Source organism: Convolutriloba macropyga, chromosome 12 (assembly GCF_964194025.1).
Source record: "Convolutriloba macropyga chromosome 12, txConMacr16.3, whole genome shotgun sequence".
Taxonomy (NCBI): Eukaryota; Metazoa; Xenacoelomorpha; order Acoela; family Convolutidae; genus Convolutriloba; species Convolutriloba macropyga.
In genome coordinates this window covers 28,008,367-28,028,828 of record NC_134479.1, presented here as the reverse complement: position 1 = coordinate 28,028,828, position 20,462 = coordinate 28,008,367, and the positions used below count along the sequence as shown (strand labels likewise).

Here is a 20,462-nt window from a genome sequence, read left to right as displayed (position 1 = left end):
ATACTCCATTTCCCCTTTTATAAAGACGAAGACAAAAATAAGAAAAAAGTACAAAAGAAAAAAACTCCAAGAAATAATGTAACCTAATGTAATCGCAATAGAGGTTCATTTACAATGAGTCAAAAAGGTATCCACCCTTCTTTGGCGATGCTTACCTCAGAGATTTACAATGTTGTTACTGCAGAGAAAATATATGTTAAGTTGATTTTAAAGCTATCGCTCAAGGAAAGTGCTCCTGCTTCGTCAGAATCTACAAGCTAAAATCTTCTTGAAAGGAGTAAGTTGTCAATTTTACCCTTTAAAAGTCTGTGTTTGTGATTTCAGTTTGTTGATTATGATGTCAAATGGAAGCCCTCCTAGTAGCGATGCCGATGACTCCGGAAATTGCAGTCCTTTAAATGTTGATGATTTGGATTTTGATCTAATTCGTTCAGATGACTTGCTTACTCTCAACTCATTTGACGAATCTTTATGGAGTTCTTTACCACATCCTCCAACGGAGTCGCAGCTCAGAACTGATCAATCCTGTTCCGATCTCTTTGTGCAGACCATAGTTGATTCACCTGATAGTGGATACAGTAGCGCCTTATCGGCGGGAGCTTTTTACAACACTACAACAGATACAGCTCAATGTAGAGATGAAGTCGCGGAGGGTTATCCGGGATCTGTCCACCAACCGTCACCCACAATTCCAACACAATTGAACCAACAAGGAACTCCCTTTTATCTGCACCATATCTCTAATCTCTCCCAGAAGCAACCGCAACCAAATTGCATACCTCTACCGATGCCACAGGCGCCAATTAATCCGCTGAACCTTCCAGTTTTACAACTTAAGACAGACAATTCCAGCGGTAATTATATGCTATCTGACCTGAATCAGAAAAGATCGAATGTTCATTTAGTTCCCGTGAAAAGTACACCCAGAAGCAACTCGAACTCAAAGTCACTGGTTAAAATTCAGCCGTGCCAACATCCACATAGTGCAAACGAAAGGGTTTACTCCCAGGAAGAATTGCGTAAAATGCGTAATAGAGAACACGCGCGAAACTCAAAAGAGAAACAGAAAAATATGCACAAACTGTCAATTGAAGCCTTACAGAACTCATTAGAGGAAAAAGAGAATCTGATTCAAAGTTTAAAGAAACAAATTTCAGAAAAGGACTCCTTAATTTCCTTATTGCAGAAACAAAACAACGATACGATGCTATCTCTTGCACAACTCCAAGTTAAATACACTCAGCTAGAAGAGTCAATGTGTAATCAATTTGTTCAGAGAGCTTGTTCCGAGAATAAACCATTATCTTTTTCTGCAAATGATTCAAATATTGCGTTATCAATTTCAAAACGGCCATCGGATGTTCATCTGAAAAAAATTGTATCAACTCTTCCCGCTAAGCGTACTTGTCTTTTTGCGTTCCTGTTCATTTTTCTTTTCAACTGTGGCTTCTATGAAAACAACCCTCCAATTCCTCAATTCACCGAAACTGGAATAACCTCAAGAAGACTTCTAGAAGTTGATGAAGGTTATCAAAGTACGGATAAAAGTTCCCCAGATAGCGGTGGATACATCTACGATCCAAGATTACTATTTCGAAGGAATCGTGAGACGCAGGAAGTTACCAGTTACGACAGACTTGCAGATTCTCAATTGAACTCTACTAGATATCCGGGCTGCAGGGACCACATGCATTCCAACTCAACACATAGTTATAAAATAACCAGAGATTTAACCGAAGCTATAAAACATCACAAAAAATTCAATGACAAGAACTCAAAATTCATTCATGTCGACCCAGCTATGAAACTGCAGCAAATGTTGTACAACTCGCCTAACGGAGCTCTTATGAAATCTATATACGATTTGCTCAGGTCATGGGAGCGGAAAGACGACACAGTTTACATGTTTGCCTTTGGATCGAACGAATGGTTCTTGCCAGAGACCAATGGAACCCTTAACGGGACTACGCGAACGGTTGCAAGACCAAAAATGTCGCTTCTCATGCCCGCACTGAATAATTCTGTCGACGTAGGTCGGAACTCAAGGGCACAAAACAGCCAAGGGTTGTACAGCTCGGAATTCGCAAATTCGGACTTGGGGCTTTACTTAATGCAAATTGACTGCATTGTTATGGATACCCATTTTCTTCCCTACGAAAAAAGTGGTTCAAGGTCAAATAAAAGGGCCTTCAAAAATAAAAACATCAAAAATCGCACTTTTGCTGGTCGAGAACCGTAAATTTTGGGTAAGGTAATGTGTTATGATTTTGTTAGAATTCTTAATGATTGTATTAAAGTTTAGAAGAACAGTTTCCATAATGTGCAGCGAAGCGGCAGTATATTTGTAAATAACTAAATCATTATTTGTAACTTCTTCAATGTAGTCATTTTTGTTCTCTGGAGTTTTCAGTCACACAAGAACAAAGATACTTACGAGATGAACAGGAAATAATGCATTAGTGACTGGTCTCATTGGCTCTCTGGTGAGGCATAACAGTTTCAATTGATATCTAGATGTTTTAACTTCTTTTTCGCAACTTGTTTTCAAAAATTGTTAATCATTTTTGTTTAGTCTTGAACTCTTTTGAATCTCTTTTTGTGGTGTTATCCCTCGATCTCATTAATGACATTCTCGTCGTTTACTAATGAGGCAATAAATAGCTGTCTGAGAACAGAGTTAGTGTTTTCATGACCTTGATACTACTTGTTTTCTAAAGCTATTAGAGACTTCGCGTTTTGCGTGTATTTGTAGTACTTTTTGTTATTTTTGGTTAATTTTCAGTCCAATCATTGGTTGCTATTGAAACTTAAATAATCGAATTAGATGTTTCAGTTCAAAACTGATGCTTGGAATGACAGCGAAACAAATTGTTTTACAAAAAAATTGTGTGAATTCTTGTGTTTGTCCGCTTTTTATTGTTTAATTTGTCTTAATATTTGGTGCAAGTATTGACAATCGTCATGGGTTGCTAATATGCGATTGGTAAATCCAATAGTTGATTTGAGTTTATTGCAGTGGTTTTGTGACTTTAAACATTTTTATTCTGCTTTCATTACCCTTTTAGTGCGGTATAAGTGTCGGCTTCAAAACTTTTAGCCATCGTTTTCTTTGACTTAGGTACAATTTGTTTGGGAAAATTTTATGTCCTCCTTTTACATAGTGGATCTGTCAGTGGTTGATTTAAGACTTCTAAAGATGTATTTTATGCTATGGTTATGAGTTTTAGCATGTAATTTTGTGTTCTTTGTAACTTTGACGCCACTAATGTTCAAAAACAACATTCTTTTTCGTCAAATCTTACCATGTTTCCCCCTTTTATGCATTGTCTATTTTTGGTTTCCACAATTTTGTTGTTTTATGTTCTAAGGACGAGTTGTGCCAGTTTTTTTATAAATTGTTGTTTCTGATTTTTTTTATTTATCCAAGATTTTTTTTCAGCAGCATTTAGGGTCAAATGCTTTGATGACTAGTTTTTGTCAAGTTCTTGCTTATTTCAATGCTTTGTTTTGTAATTCAGTACGTGTCCTGTTATGTTCTTTATTTCGTTTTACCTTTGCTATTCAAATATCAGACCTACCAAGTTTGACTTTTGATTTAATTAACACCTGTTGCGATAACAGCAGTTAAATAAACTGCCAGTGTAATAAATTTTAATGCCCGATCGACACTGGAAAAACACTTCAGCATTAGACTGCGAGTTTCTCACACTCTTTTCTCGCCACTGTTACTAAGTAAACAGTGGCGATAAAAGAGTGGTGATAAACTCGTAGTCTAATGATTGAAACAGTTTGATAAACTTGTAGTCTAAAAAAACTTGTGTGGTGCGTGTTGTGTGTGGTGTGGGTGGCGTATGTGCGGTGTGTGTGTGTGCTGTTTGTGTGGTGTGTGTGAGTGTGTTGTGTGTGTTATCTGTGGTGTTTGTGTGTGTGTGTGCGTGAGTGTGTTTGTGCGTGCTTGTGTGTGTGTGTGTGTGCGTGCGTGTGTGTGTGAGTTTGTGTGTTTGTCTCTGTGTGTGTAAGTGTGTGTGTGTGTGCGTGCGTGTGTATGTCTGTGTGTGTGTGCGTGCGTGAACGTGCGCGTGGGTCTCTGTGTGTGTTTGTGTGTGTGTGTGTGTGTGTGTGTGTGTGTGTGCGTGCGTGTGTGTGTGTGCGTGTGTACTTGGGTGCATGTGTACGTGTTTGCGTGCGTGTGTGTCTCTCTCTGTGTGTGTGTGCGTGTGGGTGTGTGTGTGTTTGCTTGTGTGTGTGTGTAAGTGTGTGTGTGCGTGCGTGTGTGTGTGTACTTGGGTGCATGTGTACGTGTTTGCGTGCGTGTGTGTCTCTCTGTGTGTGTTTGTGCGTGTGGGTGTGTGTGTGTGTGAGTGTGGTGTGCTGGTGAGTGTGTGGTGTGTTATCTGTGGTGTGTATGTCTGTGTGTGTGTGCGTGCGTGAACGTGCGCGTGTGTCTCTGTGTGTGTAAGTGTGTGTTTGTGTGTGTGCGTGTGTACTTGGATGCATGTGTACGTGTTTGCGTGAGTGATCGTGCGTGTGTGTCTCTGTGTGTGTTTGTATGTGTGTGCGTGTGTGGGTGTGTGTGTGTGTGTGTGGGGGGGGGGGGGAGAGGGCAAGGGGGTTGGGGTGCATGAGGGCAAAACGAATAACAGATCCAAAGAAATTTCACTTACCTTTGAAAGTGTAAGTGTCCACAAAAGAAAAAATGAGAAACCAATGAAACTTCGTTCAATTTTGAAATGATCGCAACAGGTGTTGTTTTAAAAAAATAACCACACGGTTGTTATCGCCCTCGAAGTTATCATAATACCTCGGCTTCGCCTCGGAGTTTGATAACTTCTCGGTGGCGATAACAACCGTGTAGTAATATTCATTAACCCTGTGTTTCAGCCGAATGAAATTTGCAGATATTTCAGCAAATTTATACGATTGCGTTCTAGGTAAAAAAGGCACAATCAACAGAAACAGGATTTGACCATTAATCATTAAAGCCTGGACACTAAGACCTAAGGTTTGAAGACAATGCATTCTGATATCAAATTTCCTTAGAATATACTGCTTATTGATGCTAGTATTACGCTTTTAGTCCTCCAATTATAGTCCGCGAATCTAATGAATCTGCGGAACAAATTAGCTGTCGTGGCATTACAATGCAAAGAATTTGAATTGTATTGGAGCGTTGTCTTTTAAAATCTGTTCATGATTTAAGAAGTCGAATTTGAAATGTGACTTTGGTCACGCTGAAGTGGTGAAAAAGCGAGTGGTTTTGCATCGTGAATTTTGTTATTTTAAAGTAGAATGATAAATCGTTGTTTGAGCAAAAATTCGATTTCTCGATTGTGGTTTTTATTCTTTACATGCGTTAAAATGACTTTTTGATATTTTTTCAATTTTTTGATCGGATTTTTTTCCCAATCAAGTTGTCTATTCTAGGTATAGCTTTTCGTTTAGTGGCTAGTTTTGGTAATTCGTTATGATAATCTGGATGTTTTTTTTAAATTGAGCTCAATTTGAACCCTTGTCGTAGCAATTTTTATTATCTATGCCTCTGTGTATCTGTGAATCAAAAAACATGGGAGACTTGAAAAACCCCATAAATGGAGGCACTTTTTTGCTGTTTCATTTTTCAAAAACGAAAGACCTCAAAGAAAGAAAATAAAGGAGATAAAAACTACGTTGTTTGTCTTAAAACTACCCGTAAGCCCTTTTAGAATTGTCAAGTTCCTACGATGTTTTATGCTAGCTAGTCCTTGTGATCGGTGATATGTATGTGCTACTTTGTATCTTAGAATGTTTATTGCTTAAACAGTTATTGCAAGCCTCACTAAACCGCGGCTAGCTACTGACGAAGCCAACCGCTCGACGGTCGTTCGAGAGCAATTCGCGTTAGTCGGTTATGTTTATTTTTCCGACAGTAGTCGATCATATTCAATATTTAGATTTTGTTATGGCATCTGGGGTTGCTGCATCTGGATCGGCAACTGCCCAAAAAAGAGCAGGAGTTCCGTCCCAGTTGGCGAATCTGGAACAGCAACTGAGAGAGAACTTGGCCGCGACTACTGAGAACTTTCTAGAATTGGTGAAATTGTCGGATGCTCACAATGAGACTAGTTTGCTGAACAGTATGGCCATTGTGCAGCAAGAACATTTGGAAATACAGGTTGGGTGATAGCGTAATTATGTCAATTGTAAGTTGTACAAATGTTTAATATTTGGTGGACAGTTTTAATTTATACATTCCACTACATAGACCCCGTTTTGTTGAATTTTTCTACAGCTTAAACAAAATTGATTTCCAAAGCTGGGTATTTTTTAAGCATTTTTCTGACTCTTTTCTGCTCGGCATTTTTTAACATTTTAAAAAAAATACTTCAACAATTAACGTGCTGAAACTAATTTGTCTGCTTAATTTTGCTGCTTAACTGATTTATATGCGATTTTGACCTCTCAAAAAAGGCCTAAAATGTTTTTTTTTCAATCGATAATTGCTAAAAAAAAGTGGCTGCTGTGGCCTAACTCTACAGCATTTTCTGAGGAAATGAGTGGGAGCAGTTCATAAAGGCTTCTAGTCTAGTCGTCTGAAAAAAATGGGTGGCGGACAGCTTTTAAGTTGTTGTTTGTTTCTTCAGGCCAGGACTCTCGCGATAGTTCGAGCATGTGAAAAACTCACTGAGGTCACCGCTCAGCTGAAAACAATTTTGGTCGTGAACGACTTTTCGCAGATCAACAGGTCCATTGATGTTCTTAACGAAGAGGCAACAAAGAAGGAAAAGTCAGTGAGGAACAAAATGGAGAAACACGAGGAAAATGTTATTGATGTTTTGAGTATGTTGAGATTTTTATTCTTTCCCTTGCAGTTTAATGGATGGCGTGAATATGGGGGGGGGGGGGGGGGTACACTTGCAGGTAGATGTATCTCAGACCCGTTTTTCAAGTCATAGTTCACTAGGTGGTGAGAAGTGTTGCATTCATTGTCGGTTTTCGTGTGGCTTCTAGATGAAGTATCCGTTTTATGAGCGCTTAAAAACTATTCCACATTTTTTTAAAAAGTAGTAATGATTTTGTTTATTTTGACTCTGGTCGGACTCATCCATTCCTGATAGAATTTTATTGTGGCTTTTGATACTCAGATAATAGAGGGCAATATTGAGCTGAGAGAAAGCTAATGCATGAAAAATATACTAAGCCTCTCTATTGTCAGTTTTTACTGCAATTGTGTTTAGATGAGCTGGAGTTCCGAATGCAGAACATAGCTTGATCCGTATCTCAGTCATGGACGAACTTAATGATCACTCATTGATCGTCGAATTAACGTCAACGATGGAACTTCTGTTATATGGAGGAAAACTTGTTACGTACAATTCCGGACGTTCGCCGGCTCAATGAAAATTGGAGGCGATTTGAAGCTGCTATGGTGGATTTGAAAACATTCGTTTCTAAACACTACACGCCGCTGTGATGTGTAATTTTGGAGTGACTTTGGTATTTGTTGTCAGCTATTAAATGTGTATCCTCTTCAGTTTTGTAATTTTTATTACAGAGAATAATATTACAGAGAAAACCTAGGTCTCGTCGAATTGAATTTCTACTGGATTTTTCGAAATGCATCGTTTTCCGTTACTTTTTGCCTGTGAATAACCTCTGAAATCTTGCTTAAACTTTAACTGTAGCCTGCGCGTAATCACTAAGTGTTCCAAAATATCTTTCAAGGTAGTCAAACAAGCCAAGAATAGGTTTGTTTGGATCTGTTTTATTGTTCGATTGAAAATATAGGGAGTTTTTTTTTATTTTTTAGACGTTTTGAGTACTCTGCTGTTAGATAAGAGAAAAGAAAATTCAGAACAATCAACATATCAAAATTGTTGCTGAAAAATTCATATTTATTGTTACTTTTTGAATTTAGTAATTATTTTGTAAATTTTACTAATTTGTCCATCAGTCAAGAAAAGCAACTATGCATTCCACAAATTGAATACCAGTGATTTCCGTCAAATGATCAAAAAAAATATTTTGTAGCTTGATTTTACGAATTTCACTGATTTAAGAGAAAAACATTACGATACATGTATTATGAAGCAAAATCTAGCCAAAGTGAAGTAATAATTGAACAATAAGAAGGTTTTAAAGGTTGGTTAAATTTAAAGCGGAGGAAGTCAAATTGAAAACATTCATACGAATGTTTGGGAGCATATCGTACTTCAGTCGCGTCTAATACTAATTTTCAAATAGCTTTCACGACTAAAGGAGTATTGGTATTCTACAGGTTTTTATAAAGAAGCAAGTTTGTTCATGCCTTGATTTTTTGTCAATTAGTTCCGAACATTGGGATCTGTTTTAGAACGTTGACATTTGTTTTCGAAAATTGGACTTCACCAAAGAAGTAGTAACTTGGATTTGCTAGTAATACCGAAGGTCGAAATGTAATTTTGAGCATTTTCTTCCTATTGCGCTCCCCCAACTACTCGCTACTCCCCCACCTACCACTTATCCACCGATCTACCCCCCCCCCCTCCCCCCAGTCCGACGCTAAACTCGGCACTAAAATTGAGTCAAGTTGAAAAAAACACTATAGTATTATTCGGCAGTTTTTTTTATTTTTGTTTTTTGAAGTCTGAATATTTTGCACGACTCTTCGAGTCGTTTCCGGTACTCTACTGGCTATGTTCTTTATATTTACATTTGGTAATGATTTTATATGAGTAACTTTTTTACATTTTGCAAAATTGTAGCTAAGTAAACAGTGAAACAATCGTCCTTAAAAAATCCAAGCCAACAACTCTACAATAATTGAGAGATCTAGAAGGAATGGAAAGTTCACATTTTTTGTTGAATCGTCAAATTAATATCTGTTTATTTTTGATTAATATTTTCAAAAATACGTACATCAATGCATGATAGCGTTTGACAGGTTGTTAAAATCAAAAAAGCTAGAACATTGGTTTGCATAGAAATTTGAAATGCAGATCAGTTATTTTTGAAGATTTTATCGTTCGCTCTTCAAGGACATCGTCTGCATCTAATCTATGAAACTTTCCACGATTAAAATGCAAGGGAACATACACCAAGTCAAGCCCATTAAGCGAGTGAAGCATGTTTTTAGCGTCTTGGCAGAATTTTTAGATGTAAATAAAAGTTTAATGTAGCATGTAAATCCAATTGAGACAACGGCTCTTGGAGCCTACAAAAATAGGGATGACCTATTTTCCGGGAAGAAGTGGCTATTGAATGGAAGTGGTTTATCTATCACTGCATGCTGTTATTTTCAGAGAGATGGGAATTGTCGCAGCTGACAAAAATATGATTATAAATGGGAAGGTATTTGGAGTTTGAGCGTATACTAGAACCTATGTTTAATACTTCTAAGTAAAGGTTTTTTCGAACATGTGCGTTTGTCAAGATGCAACATTTTTTTTTCTTATTGATGTCATTTTACTATCACCGAAATTGGCTCGCCCTATCAATTTGCGGTCTAATAGCGAACCATCCTGATTTTGTTATACAATGTTCTTCTCTTGGCTTTCAGATACGTTTGTTTTAATTATATCAAAGATGTTAGTTCTTGACACTGGAAGCAACATCTTGAAGGATATCCTGACCAGACGGTTCAGCAAATCCTCCAAGCCAGACCTCGTTATGGCGACCTTCTGTGACTACGATGGTCTCACATACAACATCGCCAATATTGGCAACCCTGTGGATAGGAATAAATTGGTGGTGGGCATAGACCTGTCCGGGTTTAAGGTCATCCTGGAGAGGAGTGATGTCGATGTGAAGAAGTTTGTAGAGAAGTACAGCTATGCGCCTTTTTGGCAGGTTAGACGGAAAATAAACCAATGATTTTTATGATATTCTATAGATCATTAGTTTTGATCTATTTCGAGATCAAAGTAGACAAGTGTTTGAGATTCCTTTTTATACCAAAAAATTGTTACTTCAGTAGCCGCTTTTAAAATTTTAATACTCCGAGAAATTCGACTGGGTTGAGAATTCAAAAATGATTTTATCCTTATTACTGTGGTCAATTTTTAGATAAATTTTGAGCTCCTGATCGGTTACAATCAAATTGCTTCCTGCCACTAAAAGCATTTAGTTTTTCTAATGATCAAGTTACAATTTTTAATACGTTAATAAATTTTGATTGGGCATTAGCTGAACTAAATATTATTTGTGAACATTTTTGCGTTTGTACTGAATGATGAATCATGGTCCAACTGTTGTGTTCAATTCTAACAATACTCTGATTTCAAACTGAATGACAGCAAATCTATTGATTCGCAAAGCTAGCACAGCAAATAACAAAACTGTTTGCAGTTGTGTTTAAGCTGTGCAAAACATTGTATATTATTCGTCACATCAAAGATTGTGCAAAATATAGGTAACTAGAATGCATGCTAGTTCTTCAACGAATCTCTGAATAAAGGAGTGATAGCAAATGTCGCATGCTGATGGAACGATCAATTTGAGAATACATGCAAGTTGGATATCAACGTAAGATATTCTGAGTTAAGACTGTCTGACGAGCACATACCGAGAACCTGTAAGAGTTCAGAGAAATATTTTATGGGATATTAAGATAGATAAATAAGCATAGATACGGCTGCATTGATGTGCAAAATATTTTTTTTAAAGCTGAGATTGAAAAATGCACATAGGCTATGCAACGTGTATTTGGAAGGGTTAGTCGTGGCCTTTTTACCCTTCATGTACTTATTAGAAAATAAACGAGAATGTTCGATTTGTCCGCTTATTTAGTATCCTCTGACGGGAATTTTTTCCAAGTATTCTAAAATAAATTTGCAGGAAATTTTTTTGACGTTTTCAAAATCCCGGGAAATGTTTTCTTCAATAGCAGCAATAAATTTGCATTTAATGTTCCTCTCTGAATTTCTAGTTCGCCTAAAGCAATGTGAATCGCACTTGATTTGTTCAGTAGTTTTTTTTAAAGAAAACGTTAACCTCGTCAAATACACATAAGAATTGTAAGGCGGGTATAGATGCAATGCACAGTTTTAAGTTTAAGTTGTCAAGAGTAGAACTGATATATTAGCATTATAAAAACCATTAAATATGAACTTGAGGGACTGAAAGGTCAAATTAAGTGTTGATTTGGTACCGGCTCTTTAGTAAGATGTTGCTGATTCCAATTATTGGACGTAATTCTGGCAAATTTCTCTTCAGGACGGCGGAGAGGGTTGTTCACATGACATCAACATCCTGTTGGACTTCGAGAGCGATGCCATCAAGTCGTTATCTAATCCTGACCAGCTTATTAATGACATCGCGGACATCAAGTACCACGTGTTGGCAGCATACTTAATGCCATGCTGCAAAGAGGTCAGATACTTGTATGTGCTTTGTAATGGCGTTTATCAATATTAGTTCCTGTTGATTTAGTGAACTGTTCATTTCATACAAATCATATACTAACTGATGCCAATAAGTTTTGCCTCATTAAGTCTTCTCATTTGTTTCTCGCCCATGAACTGTCTCAATGATCAAATATGATTTCCACAATCTGATCCAAGGACAATGTGCGTTTTCTTCGAAGACATACATGGGTCAGAAATACATGATGAGTATGACATCATTATATGCTCCTTACATGGCACACTAAGAAATAGCCATCCAGGATTGAATCCTCAACTATTTACCATGTTATTTTTTTGGTGCGAAGTGCGTTTGTTAAATAGTTATCAATAGCCGCCCTCATTTTCTCTGCCTGCTATTATTGCGGCCCTAACTTTTTTTACTGCTTGACGAGGACTATTGCTATATGGAGGAGTTAATTTCAAAGCAGCTATTGAAACGCGTGAAAAATTTTGAGTGGTTTGAGTGTTGAACAAAATTTGAGATTGAAGCAAAAAGATTGGTTTTCGATCGTACCGCTGTTTTCGAGAGCGAGAAATTGTGGCTTAAAAAATTTCTGTTAGAAAGCTGCTTTTTTGTTCTCGCTCCGCTTTTGCAGCAGTGTTTTCGGCTTAAATTGTTGTTTTTTGTTAAAATGTTCGAATTCGCTGTAGTAATTTAATGTTGTTTTGATGTTTTTAATTGCTCTTGAACGAAGTTCATAGCAATTATTGTAAACGTGTGTGTGTCTTTTTTTATGCAAAATTTTTGCTCGACAATTTTGTCTTTTCGAGTGACTTTTACGCCCTTGAATTTTTTCGTTTCGCGTGATCTAAACTTCTCTCTGAATTACAATTTCAAGCAGCTGAATTCAGTTGGTGGCAATTTAATTCTAAAAGTCAAATGAAAATAGCGCAGAAACTGGTGCCATTCTTACTTTAAATCTGAATTGTGGTATATGTTAACCTCTAATGTGGTTATTTGAAGCCCACTATTGAACTTGTTAGTCCCAGTTAGGCTCTCCCTCCCTCCCTCCCCGCGACTGAAGTAGGTTGCAATTAATTAGAGCTCCCACTAGTCGTTCGAGAGCAATTCCTCCGACGTTTAGTCGGTTATGTTCGAATTCTTTGTTGAAATGTTCGAATTCTCTTTATTAATTACTGTAGGCGTTGTTTGATATTGTTTTGAAGTTTATTACTGTTAATTACTATAGGCGTTGTTTGATATTGTTTTGAAGGTAATTAACGTGAGTTTTATGCTAATTTCATTGATTTTTCTGCTGCCTCGCGTGTTTTTAGGCTATTTTACCATTTTTAGGCCTGCTGTTTTGTTTTACTCCAATCACTGGTAATCGAAACACTCTGTGCTGAAAAGAATTTTTAGGTACCGATTGATTACTTTTTTGACACAAAACAGTGTTTTTATTGAGAAATAAGAAGTTATACCGATCAATCTTTTCCAATTTCGTGCAGGTTTTCTTTTAGAGAAGGTTGTGAGCCTATGGTTGCTTGACTGTTTTTGTGTAAGCATTTTAATCATTTTAATTGTACAGAAAATTTTTTCATAGCTGCGATAGTGATTACTGAGCTCTTCTTGGTCTTCCTTTTGTTTTTAATTGCTCTCGAACGAAGTTTGAATTAATTACTGCAAGCGTGTGTCTTTTTGAACGCCTGAAAGCGATAACTGGGACTGTTTTTGGGCTTTCCTTAGTGTTTTTTTATGTCGTCAAGGGTTTTGTTACGACCAAATGACGTCAGAATAACTTTGTTCATGCAATATCAACAGAATTGTGTGCGTGGCGTCATTTTTTACTCTTAAATGAAAGTTTCTTTTGCTCATTCGCGTGATTAAGTTTTTGATAACATGTGACTTACTTCACTCTCGAAAATGACTTCCTCATTCTGAAAGTGACTATTCTTTACTTTTATTCACGTGAAGTGAGTCTGTGTCGGTCTAATTGATGATTTTTTGAGGGCAGCTAATAGAAGCAGCAATAAATTGAACAGATTCTGAATCAAAATATAACACCTCATCATCTAAGGAAAAGAAGTTTCTTTTTGTTCTGTTTCTTTTATTATCTTTTTGAGACTGCGGATCTACAAAGCTATTGCGGCTATTTTCTGGCAATCTGCCTTCTATGTTATGTAAATTATTTGCTTGACAGTTTTGAGTTTTAGTATGAATTTTACGCACTTTACTTTTTGCGTGATCTAATTTTCTCTCATAAATTGCTCTGATAGGAAGTTTGTTGCAATTATATTAGTCCTGTTGGTCTTTTTAATGCGATTTTTCATCTGACCCTTTTGATTTTTCGTCCTCAAACTTTCAGTTCACTAGTCTTCAAGTATGCAATTCACAAATTGTTTCGCAAACTTATACTTATGGTATGCAGGGCAGTTCTTAGAAGTTGACCCCCTACCAACCCCCACCGCCACTTCATCCCCCAATCCCTACCCCTCTACATCGTTCAGGCCGTAAGGGCCCCGTACAGCCAAAGACCTCCCTCCAGCCAATGCCACCCCGTTGTTGCCCCCATCAGCCCCCCCGCACACTGTTGCCCTAACCCTCATCATCCCCTGCTGCGCTCACATCACGCCCCTTCAATTAAGCTAAAGCTAGCCTCACTAAACCGTGGCTACCTGTTTATGAAGCCAACCGGTCGATTGAGAGCAATTCGCCCGACGTTAGTTGAAGTGTGCTAATAAAAGTACCGGAAATTGCTCCAAAAGGTGTTTTTTCACTTTAAATCGTGACAGTATTACTTATTAACCTTTAAGGACGTTATTTGAAGCGCCGTAGTGAGGTTAGTTGCCCGTACCCAAAGCTGCAACATCCCATCCTCCAACTGAAACAGGCTGCAATACTTCCTAGCTCCCATTAGTCGTTCCAGAGCAATTCCTACTACTTTAGGATGACTTTCCGTCCAGATTTTTGTTATGACCGTATGACTTCACGCTGGCTTGACAAATTTAATTTTTGTTCAATCTTTCATGCTTATTCCAGCAAATTTCGCGCGTGACGTCATTTATCACTTTCATTAGAGCGTTTCTTTATTCATAGTCTTGATAGTTTTTGGTAACACATGGATTACCTGAATTTCCTCTCAAATTGTTTTTTTATTACCGTAAGGGTTCAACTGAGAATATGTCGCTCTAATTGACAATTATTTGAGTGCAATCAATGGAAACAACACTTGAGTTATAAAATTTATTCTAAATGAAAAAACAAAATCTCAGCAATTAGTAAAAAAAATGAATTATCTGTTCCGCAGTCTTTTTTGTATTTTTTCTTTGGGACTGCAGATCCACAGCTATGTGTGGTTTTAAAAGTCGTAATGCGATAGCTAGGGCTATTATTGGCCTTCTTTTTGTTTTTACAATCTTCAGTGCTCTTAATGCTAAACATATGTTTTCTAATGGCGCCTAATTGAAATTGATTCAACTCATTGACTTTTTTATTACCGTAAATTTATTTTTTGTTTGAACAATTGTTTGGTTTTTGAAAGCGATTTTATTAACGTGCGGCAATTTGATCACTATTTTCACTGTGTCCTCTCTTGATTGCTAATAATATGATACTTATGTTCTCTAATGGCGCCTATTTGAAATTGATTCAACTCATTGTAGGGCAGCTAATGCTTTTTAACTTTGGCACTAATGTTTGCTACTTTTTAATATTATCTCTGTTGTCTTATCACCTAATTTTAATAAGTATAGTATCAATGGTTGCTCATGAGGCATGAATAAACCTAATTAGGTGTTTGACTTTATGGCTAGTGGTTTTCAAGGCTTTGAAACTATTTGTTCTGATTATATTTTAATATTTTTTCGAGTTCTGAGTGTTTGTGGTACTTTTTGTTGTCCTATTGTTTCATCTCGTTAACGAATCGTTTTATTAGTTGTTAATATGAATTATTGTAATCGATTTAATTGTTTCAGCTCAAAGCTAATTCTTTCTATGACTTTGACTTTCATTCTTTTCAAGAAATATCGAAATTTTTAAGGTTTACGAGTTTTCATTGTTTATTTTGTTCTCTGATCAATTGGCCTCCTTAATGATAAGTCTTATCGGTTGTTAATGATGTCTAAACTAAGATGATGTCGAAATAATCGTTTCAGTTTTAAACTTTTTTTTACGTGTATGATTTTCGTTTTCAGAAAATTTTACTGAGTTTTCATGTTTAATTCTTTACTCTTTACTGTTTTATCACTTGCCTTAGTGGCAGTTGTCAGCGGTTGCTAATGATTAATAGGTGAATCTATTTAGTCGCCTGAGGTCACAGCAATGGGTTTTAAGGTTTTGACACTTGCTTTTTGGAAAATGAATATATATTCGCGATTTTATTGTGGTGTTTTCCTTTAGTCTCAAGAACAACAATAAATTCTTATTGACCTTCTGGGGCAGCGTAATTTTAGTCCCAGCAAAAAGCATTCTTTGACTTTTAAAGTTTTGTCATATGCTTTGGTTAAGGGTTTTGGGTTATAGTGATGAGGTTCTCTTAGTTTGCACCACTGGTTTTCAATGTTTGTTTTTTTGCCAATATTCTCTAGTTTTTGCCTCTTTTTGATTTTTCTGTCATTGTTTTGTCTTTTTTTTCTCTTCATTTTTGCGCGTTTAGGGTCATGGGATTTGTTTGCTATCTGAGATTGATGATGCTGTAAAATTATAATTCTAATGTCATTAGTTAAGTCAATTCTTGGGATTCTTATTAAGGACTTGTCCTTTTATGTTTTTTATTGCGTCGTCAAGATAATTGTTACGACCATCTGACGTTAGAATCACTCCAAATCTGCTGTGTGTTCAGTGGTTCATGCAATTTTAATTGAATTGCGTGCGTGACGTCATTTTTCACTCTTACTTGGAGCGTTTTTTTGTTCATTCTCGTGATAATGTTTGGTCACACGTGACTTACCTCTCTCAAAAACGATATCCTCATTCTCAAATTGACTTTGCTTTAATGAAAGGAAATAGCCTCAAGTGAGTGAGTGTTACTGTAATTGATGGTCTTTTAAGAACACCTGGCTGCTAGAGGCAGCAATAGGTTATACGGATTTTAATCAAATTATACCATCTCAGCTTTTAATTCAAAGAAGAAATTTCTTTTTGTCTGTTTTTATTGAATATGAGATCAATTTACATGTTTTGGGTGAATTTTTACTCGATAAAGAAGTAACTAGATTTGTCTTATTTTTTATTGCTCTCTAGCGAAGTTTGAATCAATTATTTTAAGCGTGTTGGTCTTATGCGCTCTAGCTGAGTGGTTGAGATGTCAGAGTGTTATACTGTAGTTCGCGGGTTCAAAGCCCTATGAGATCGGAGTTTTTGCATCCAAAAATATTTCTAAGCTACACGCCTAAATTAAATTGTGCCCGCTTATTCGAGACGTTTATTCGGCGTTAGTCTGTTTATGTTCGTTCATTATGGCGTTAGGGCTCTTTGTTTTTAATTAATTAACTCGATTTGTGAAAAGTTTAATGTTTGATTTTTTTGGGTATCAGTTCTTTGAGAAGGTGGTTTTTTAGCAGAGGTGACTCTTCGATTCAGTTGCGTAATTCTTCTGGCTAGGTTTTTACTTCGTCATTGTTTTCGTTTTACGTTGGTTCACAGCTTGTTCAACATTCTGCTTGAAATAATTTTGACTTCTCTATGATAGTTTCATTCTTCTCGCCTTCTGCTGAAAATTCTTTTCAACAGCAGTTGCTCAGCAAAGCAGCTTAAACTGAACATAGTCAGTGCCGAAAACAAAATCAAAAATAGAAACGAGATAGTCCTATCAATACCAGTTTTAGACGCCCGTTATATGAACTCAAATGAGTCTTTGTTACCATGCAGAATGTTTTTTGACATTGATTAAGAAATAGCAGTATGTCTAGCTACAAATTCAACCGAAATGGCTCGTTCTTCGACTTTTGTTTTGAACCACAATCGTTTTGTTTTTCTGTTTTCTCAATCTCAACCAGGGTTTTTTTTTTTAAAAAAAAGCACTCACCTTTAGGTGGCTTTTACTGAGGCGCTAACATTTTTTTGCTTCGTCAATGTTTCGTTTTACCTTGCTCAGTGCTAGATTGTTGCGAATCTTGTATGATTTAAAGTTTTCCGTTAGATAAATTATTTAATTGCTCTCAAAGGAAATCTGTAGCAATTATATTAGTCCTATGGTCTTTTTATGCAATTTTTTCTCCGATCCTTTGTACTTTTCGTCCTCAAAAGCGAGTATGCGATTCTGTTTTGGAGACATAAAGCAAAACTGTTTTGGAGAGATAAATTTGGTGGGAAGCGCGGTTCTTAGAGTCCGCCCCGCCCCCAGTTAACATCCTCCCCCCCAACCACTGCAGATCGTTCGTTCTGTAACCAGCGCGTTTAACCCACCCCCCCTCCCAAATCGCTGTGCTCACCCACGCCCCTAAAAAAAATTATTTAGTTGCTCTCAAAGGAAATCTGTAGCAATTATATTAGTCCTATGGTCTTTTTATGCAATTTTTTGTCTGATCTTTTGTACTTTTCGTCCTCAAAAGCGAGTATGCGATTCTGTTTTGGAGACATAAAGCAAAACTGTTTTGGAGAGTTAAATTTGGTGGAAAGGGCGGTTCTTAGAGTCTGCCCCGCCCCCCAGTTAACATCCTCCCCCCCAACCACTGCAGATCGTTCGTTCTGTAAACCAGCGCGTTTAACCCACCCCCCCCCCCCCCCTCCCAAATCGCCGCGCTCACTCACGCCCCTTCATTTAAGCAAAAGCTAGCCTCTAATCCATAGCTAGCTACTGACGAAGCCAACCATTCGCCAGCCGTTTGAGAGCAATTCGCTTCGCCTGATGATAGTCGATTATGTTTGTTGTTAGTTGCTGTCAAACGAAGTTTGAAGCAATTATTGTAAACTTGTTGGTCTTTATATGCAACATTTTTGCTTGAACGTTTTGACTTCTGAGTGACTTTTACGCCCTTGACTTTTTCGTTTTGCATGATCTAAATTCTCTCTCATTCACAAGTGTCAGCAGCCGAACTGAAGTGGCGGCAGTTCAGTACTAAAAGTCAAGTGAGTTGGTATAATTTTTTAAAATTTTTTTTGTGATTATAGTGGCAAATAATAACCCATAATGACGTCATTTGAAACCCCTCTAGTGAATTTAGTTAGCCCCCCCCCCTCCGACTGAACTGCCTCTGTAACAGATTTTAGCTCGCTCTAGTCGTTTTTGAGAGATTTTCTTCTGACGCTAGTCGGTAATGTTTGTTAATTGTATTCGATTGCAGGTGTTTGAGGAGACCCCGAAGCCACCCACGCCACAGATGATTAAAATCAGAGCAGATGAGGCCATCTATGTCAGACCACTGTGTAAGTGTATTCAGCGTATTTGTCAGGGGTATCGTTATTTGCAAACTGTATCAAGCTTGCAGCTTCTTCGATGGCTGATAAATATACAAAAATGATGCACGCTTTAAAATTTTATAAAAGCACTTCTTGGTTCCACCGCACGACCCTTCAATTGGCTCTATATGGCGCTAATTTGTATAACCTAGAGAAAATCCTTGTAGACCAGTATAAGAAAAGATGTCACAATCTATTTTGAGACCTCATTGAGGCTTTTGACAGAGTTCATTTTCTAGGAATGCTGATCATCTGTAACAAGAAATACGCATTAATATAATTTAAAAGGAATGTTAAGTCCAAGCTCGGGCTCGCAGACGCGGTGTCTTGGAATCATCAAAAGGAGCTACAAATGGGCCATAGATCAATGATAATTTGATGCTTTAGTTTGAGAAGGATCTTTGAATTTTTTATACTATTCTTTTCTACATTTTGAGTGATTGCTATAAATCTCTATAGGACTCGTTGCCAGAAAATATGGATTTTGAAACGTCTCATGTTTTTTGTTCTAGCCGACCAAATTGAACTGACATACCGAACCAAGTTCGATGATGACGACGATTTCGAAATAGGAAAAGTTTTCATCCAGGAGTTCTCGGAGACCAGGGTAGCAGGACCCGGTGTCCGAGCTTTCGTCGGAAAACCCCCGACTGAAGTTGCTGACGTATTCGCTAATTACGACAACTCTCGAGCTGCTTATGTCGTGATATCTCTTCGTCAACAGGTGATTTCGGGCGAAGCCAAACAGATGAACGCTATAAAGCTTTGCTTGAGCTTCAGGAATTATCTGCACTATCATTTGAAGTGCTCGAAGGCATATATTCATTCCCGAATGAGAGCTCAAAGTAGTCATTTTATCAAGGTGCTGAACAGAGCATTGCCGACTGAGGAGAAAAGTGAAAAGAAAACAATGTCGGGTCGATCGTTCATGCCTCAAGCGTGAATAGAAGGCGAGTGCTGGGTAGGAAATTAAATCAATGCAAAGAAACCAATCTATTTGATGTCTCATATTTAAAATTTTAAGAACCTTTTGGACTATAAGTAGAGGAAGATTTTCTGTCTGGAAATCTATTTTGTGGGAAGTCAGAATGCGCCAAATTTTCCCAACCGGACAATTTTCTAAGTCTGGCATGGGAGTTCTAATCATCTAAAGTTGTAGAGATCCTTAAATGGTTCTTGAAATCATCGACGATTTTGATCATTATCGGATCTACCCCTCGGTCCCTAGCCCGCAGTGCCGTTTGACCCCCACTTGTTGTTATAGAGCGAGGTACTGTGTAAAACTTCGCGTGAGTTGTTAAAGGTTTTGGCATTACAGTTGAAGGGGAGGTAGATCTGCTGAGTCCTAAGCCAATGTTTCAGAGAAATATACCTGTTACCTAAAAATTGCTGATAATTCTTATTGGGGTTAATTAATGCAAAATGAAATATTGAGCAAAGGTAAATAATTTAACAATGTAAATACTTCAAGTTTTCATCTTGAAATCTTTATTTGTCTACTTCATTTGTCAGATGTGTCGATGTAAAATAGCAAATTTATTTTTAAATATCACAGTTTTCAAAAAGCATAGTCAAGGTTAGTTCAAATTGAAGGAAAATAAACCAGGAACTTCCTTTGTGGCTGGCAACCTTGACTCCCGCTTGATTACAATTATTACAAGGAGGCTCGGCAATGTGCGTTTGCTCGTAAATTTCCGACCCCGCTCATCAACAATGTTGCCTACCAATTGAGATTGAAAACGTTCATAAATTCACGTATTCTA

General features: G+C 37.3%; 2 protein-coding genes across 2 annotated transcripts in view; both read left to right on the top strand.

Annotated features, from left to right (window-relative positions):
• LOC142351224 (mediator of RNA polymerase II transcription subunit 22-like) overlaps positions 1 to 7,594 on the top strand; it is a 595,906-nt gene extending 588,312 nt beyond the window's left edge. The window contains exons 2-4 of the mRNA XM_075403358.1: positions 5,928 to 6,151; positions 6,621 to 6,816; positions 7,215 to 7,594. Coding sequence (XP_075259473.1) covers positions 5,939 to 6,151; positions 6,621 to 6,816; positions 7,215 to 7,249 — 444 coding nt within the window. The 5' untranslated portion in view covers positions 5,928 to 5,938 and the 3' untranslated portion in view covers positions 7,250 to 7,594. The remainder of the gene's footprint in view (positions 1 to 5,927; positions 6,152 to 6,620; positions 6,817 to 7,214) is intronic.
• A 1,899-nt stretch (positions 7,595 to 9,493) lies between these two features.
• LOC142350323 (actin-related protein 2/3 complex subunit 2-B-like) lies at positions 9,494 to 20,251 on the top strand. Its single transcript, XM_075402152.1, has 4 exons — positions 9,494 to 9,804; positions 11,170 to 11,325; positions 18,585 to 18,666; positions 19,212 to 20,251. Exons 1-4 carry the CDS (start codon positions 9,541 to 9,543, stop codon positions 19,640 to 19,642), a joined length of 933 nt encoding a protein of 310 aa, XP_075258267.1. The 5' UTR covers positions 9,494 to 9,540; the 3' UTR covers positions 19,643 to 20,251.
• The last annotated feature ends 211 nt before the right edge of the window (positions 20,252 to 20,462 follow it).

Excerpts from the sequence above, each read along its gene's own strand:
- LOC142350323 (XM_075402152.1), top strand. The coding sequence starts at position 9,541 with ATGTTAGTTCTTGACACTGGAAGCAACATCTTGAAGGATATCCTGACC. Across the intron at positions 9,805-11,169 it reads GCTATGCGCCTTTTTGGCAG|GACGGCGGAGAGGGTTGTTC; the intron begins GTTAGACGGAAA and ends ATTTCTCTTCAG. Across the intron at positions 11,326-18,584 it reads TAATGCCATGCTGCAAAGAG|GTGTTTGAGGAGACCCCGAA; the intron begins GTCAGATACTTG and ends ATTCGATTGCAG.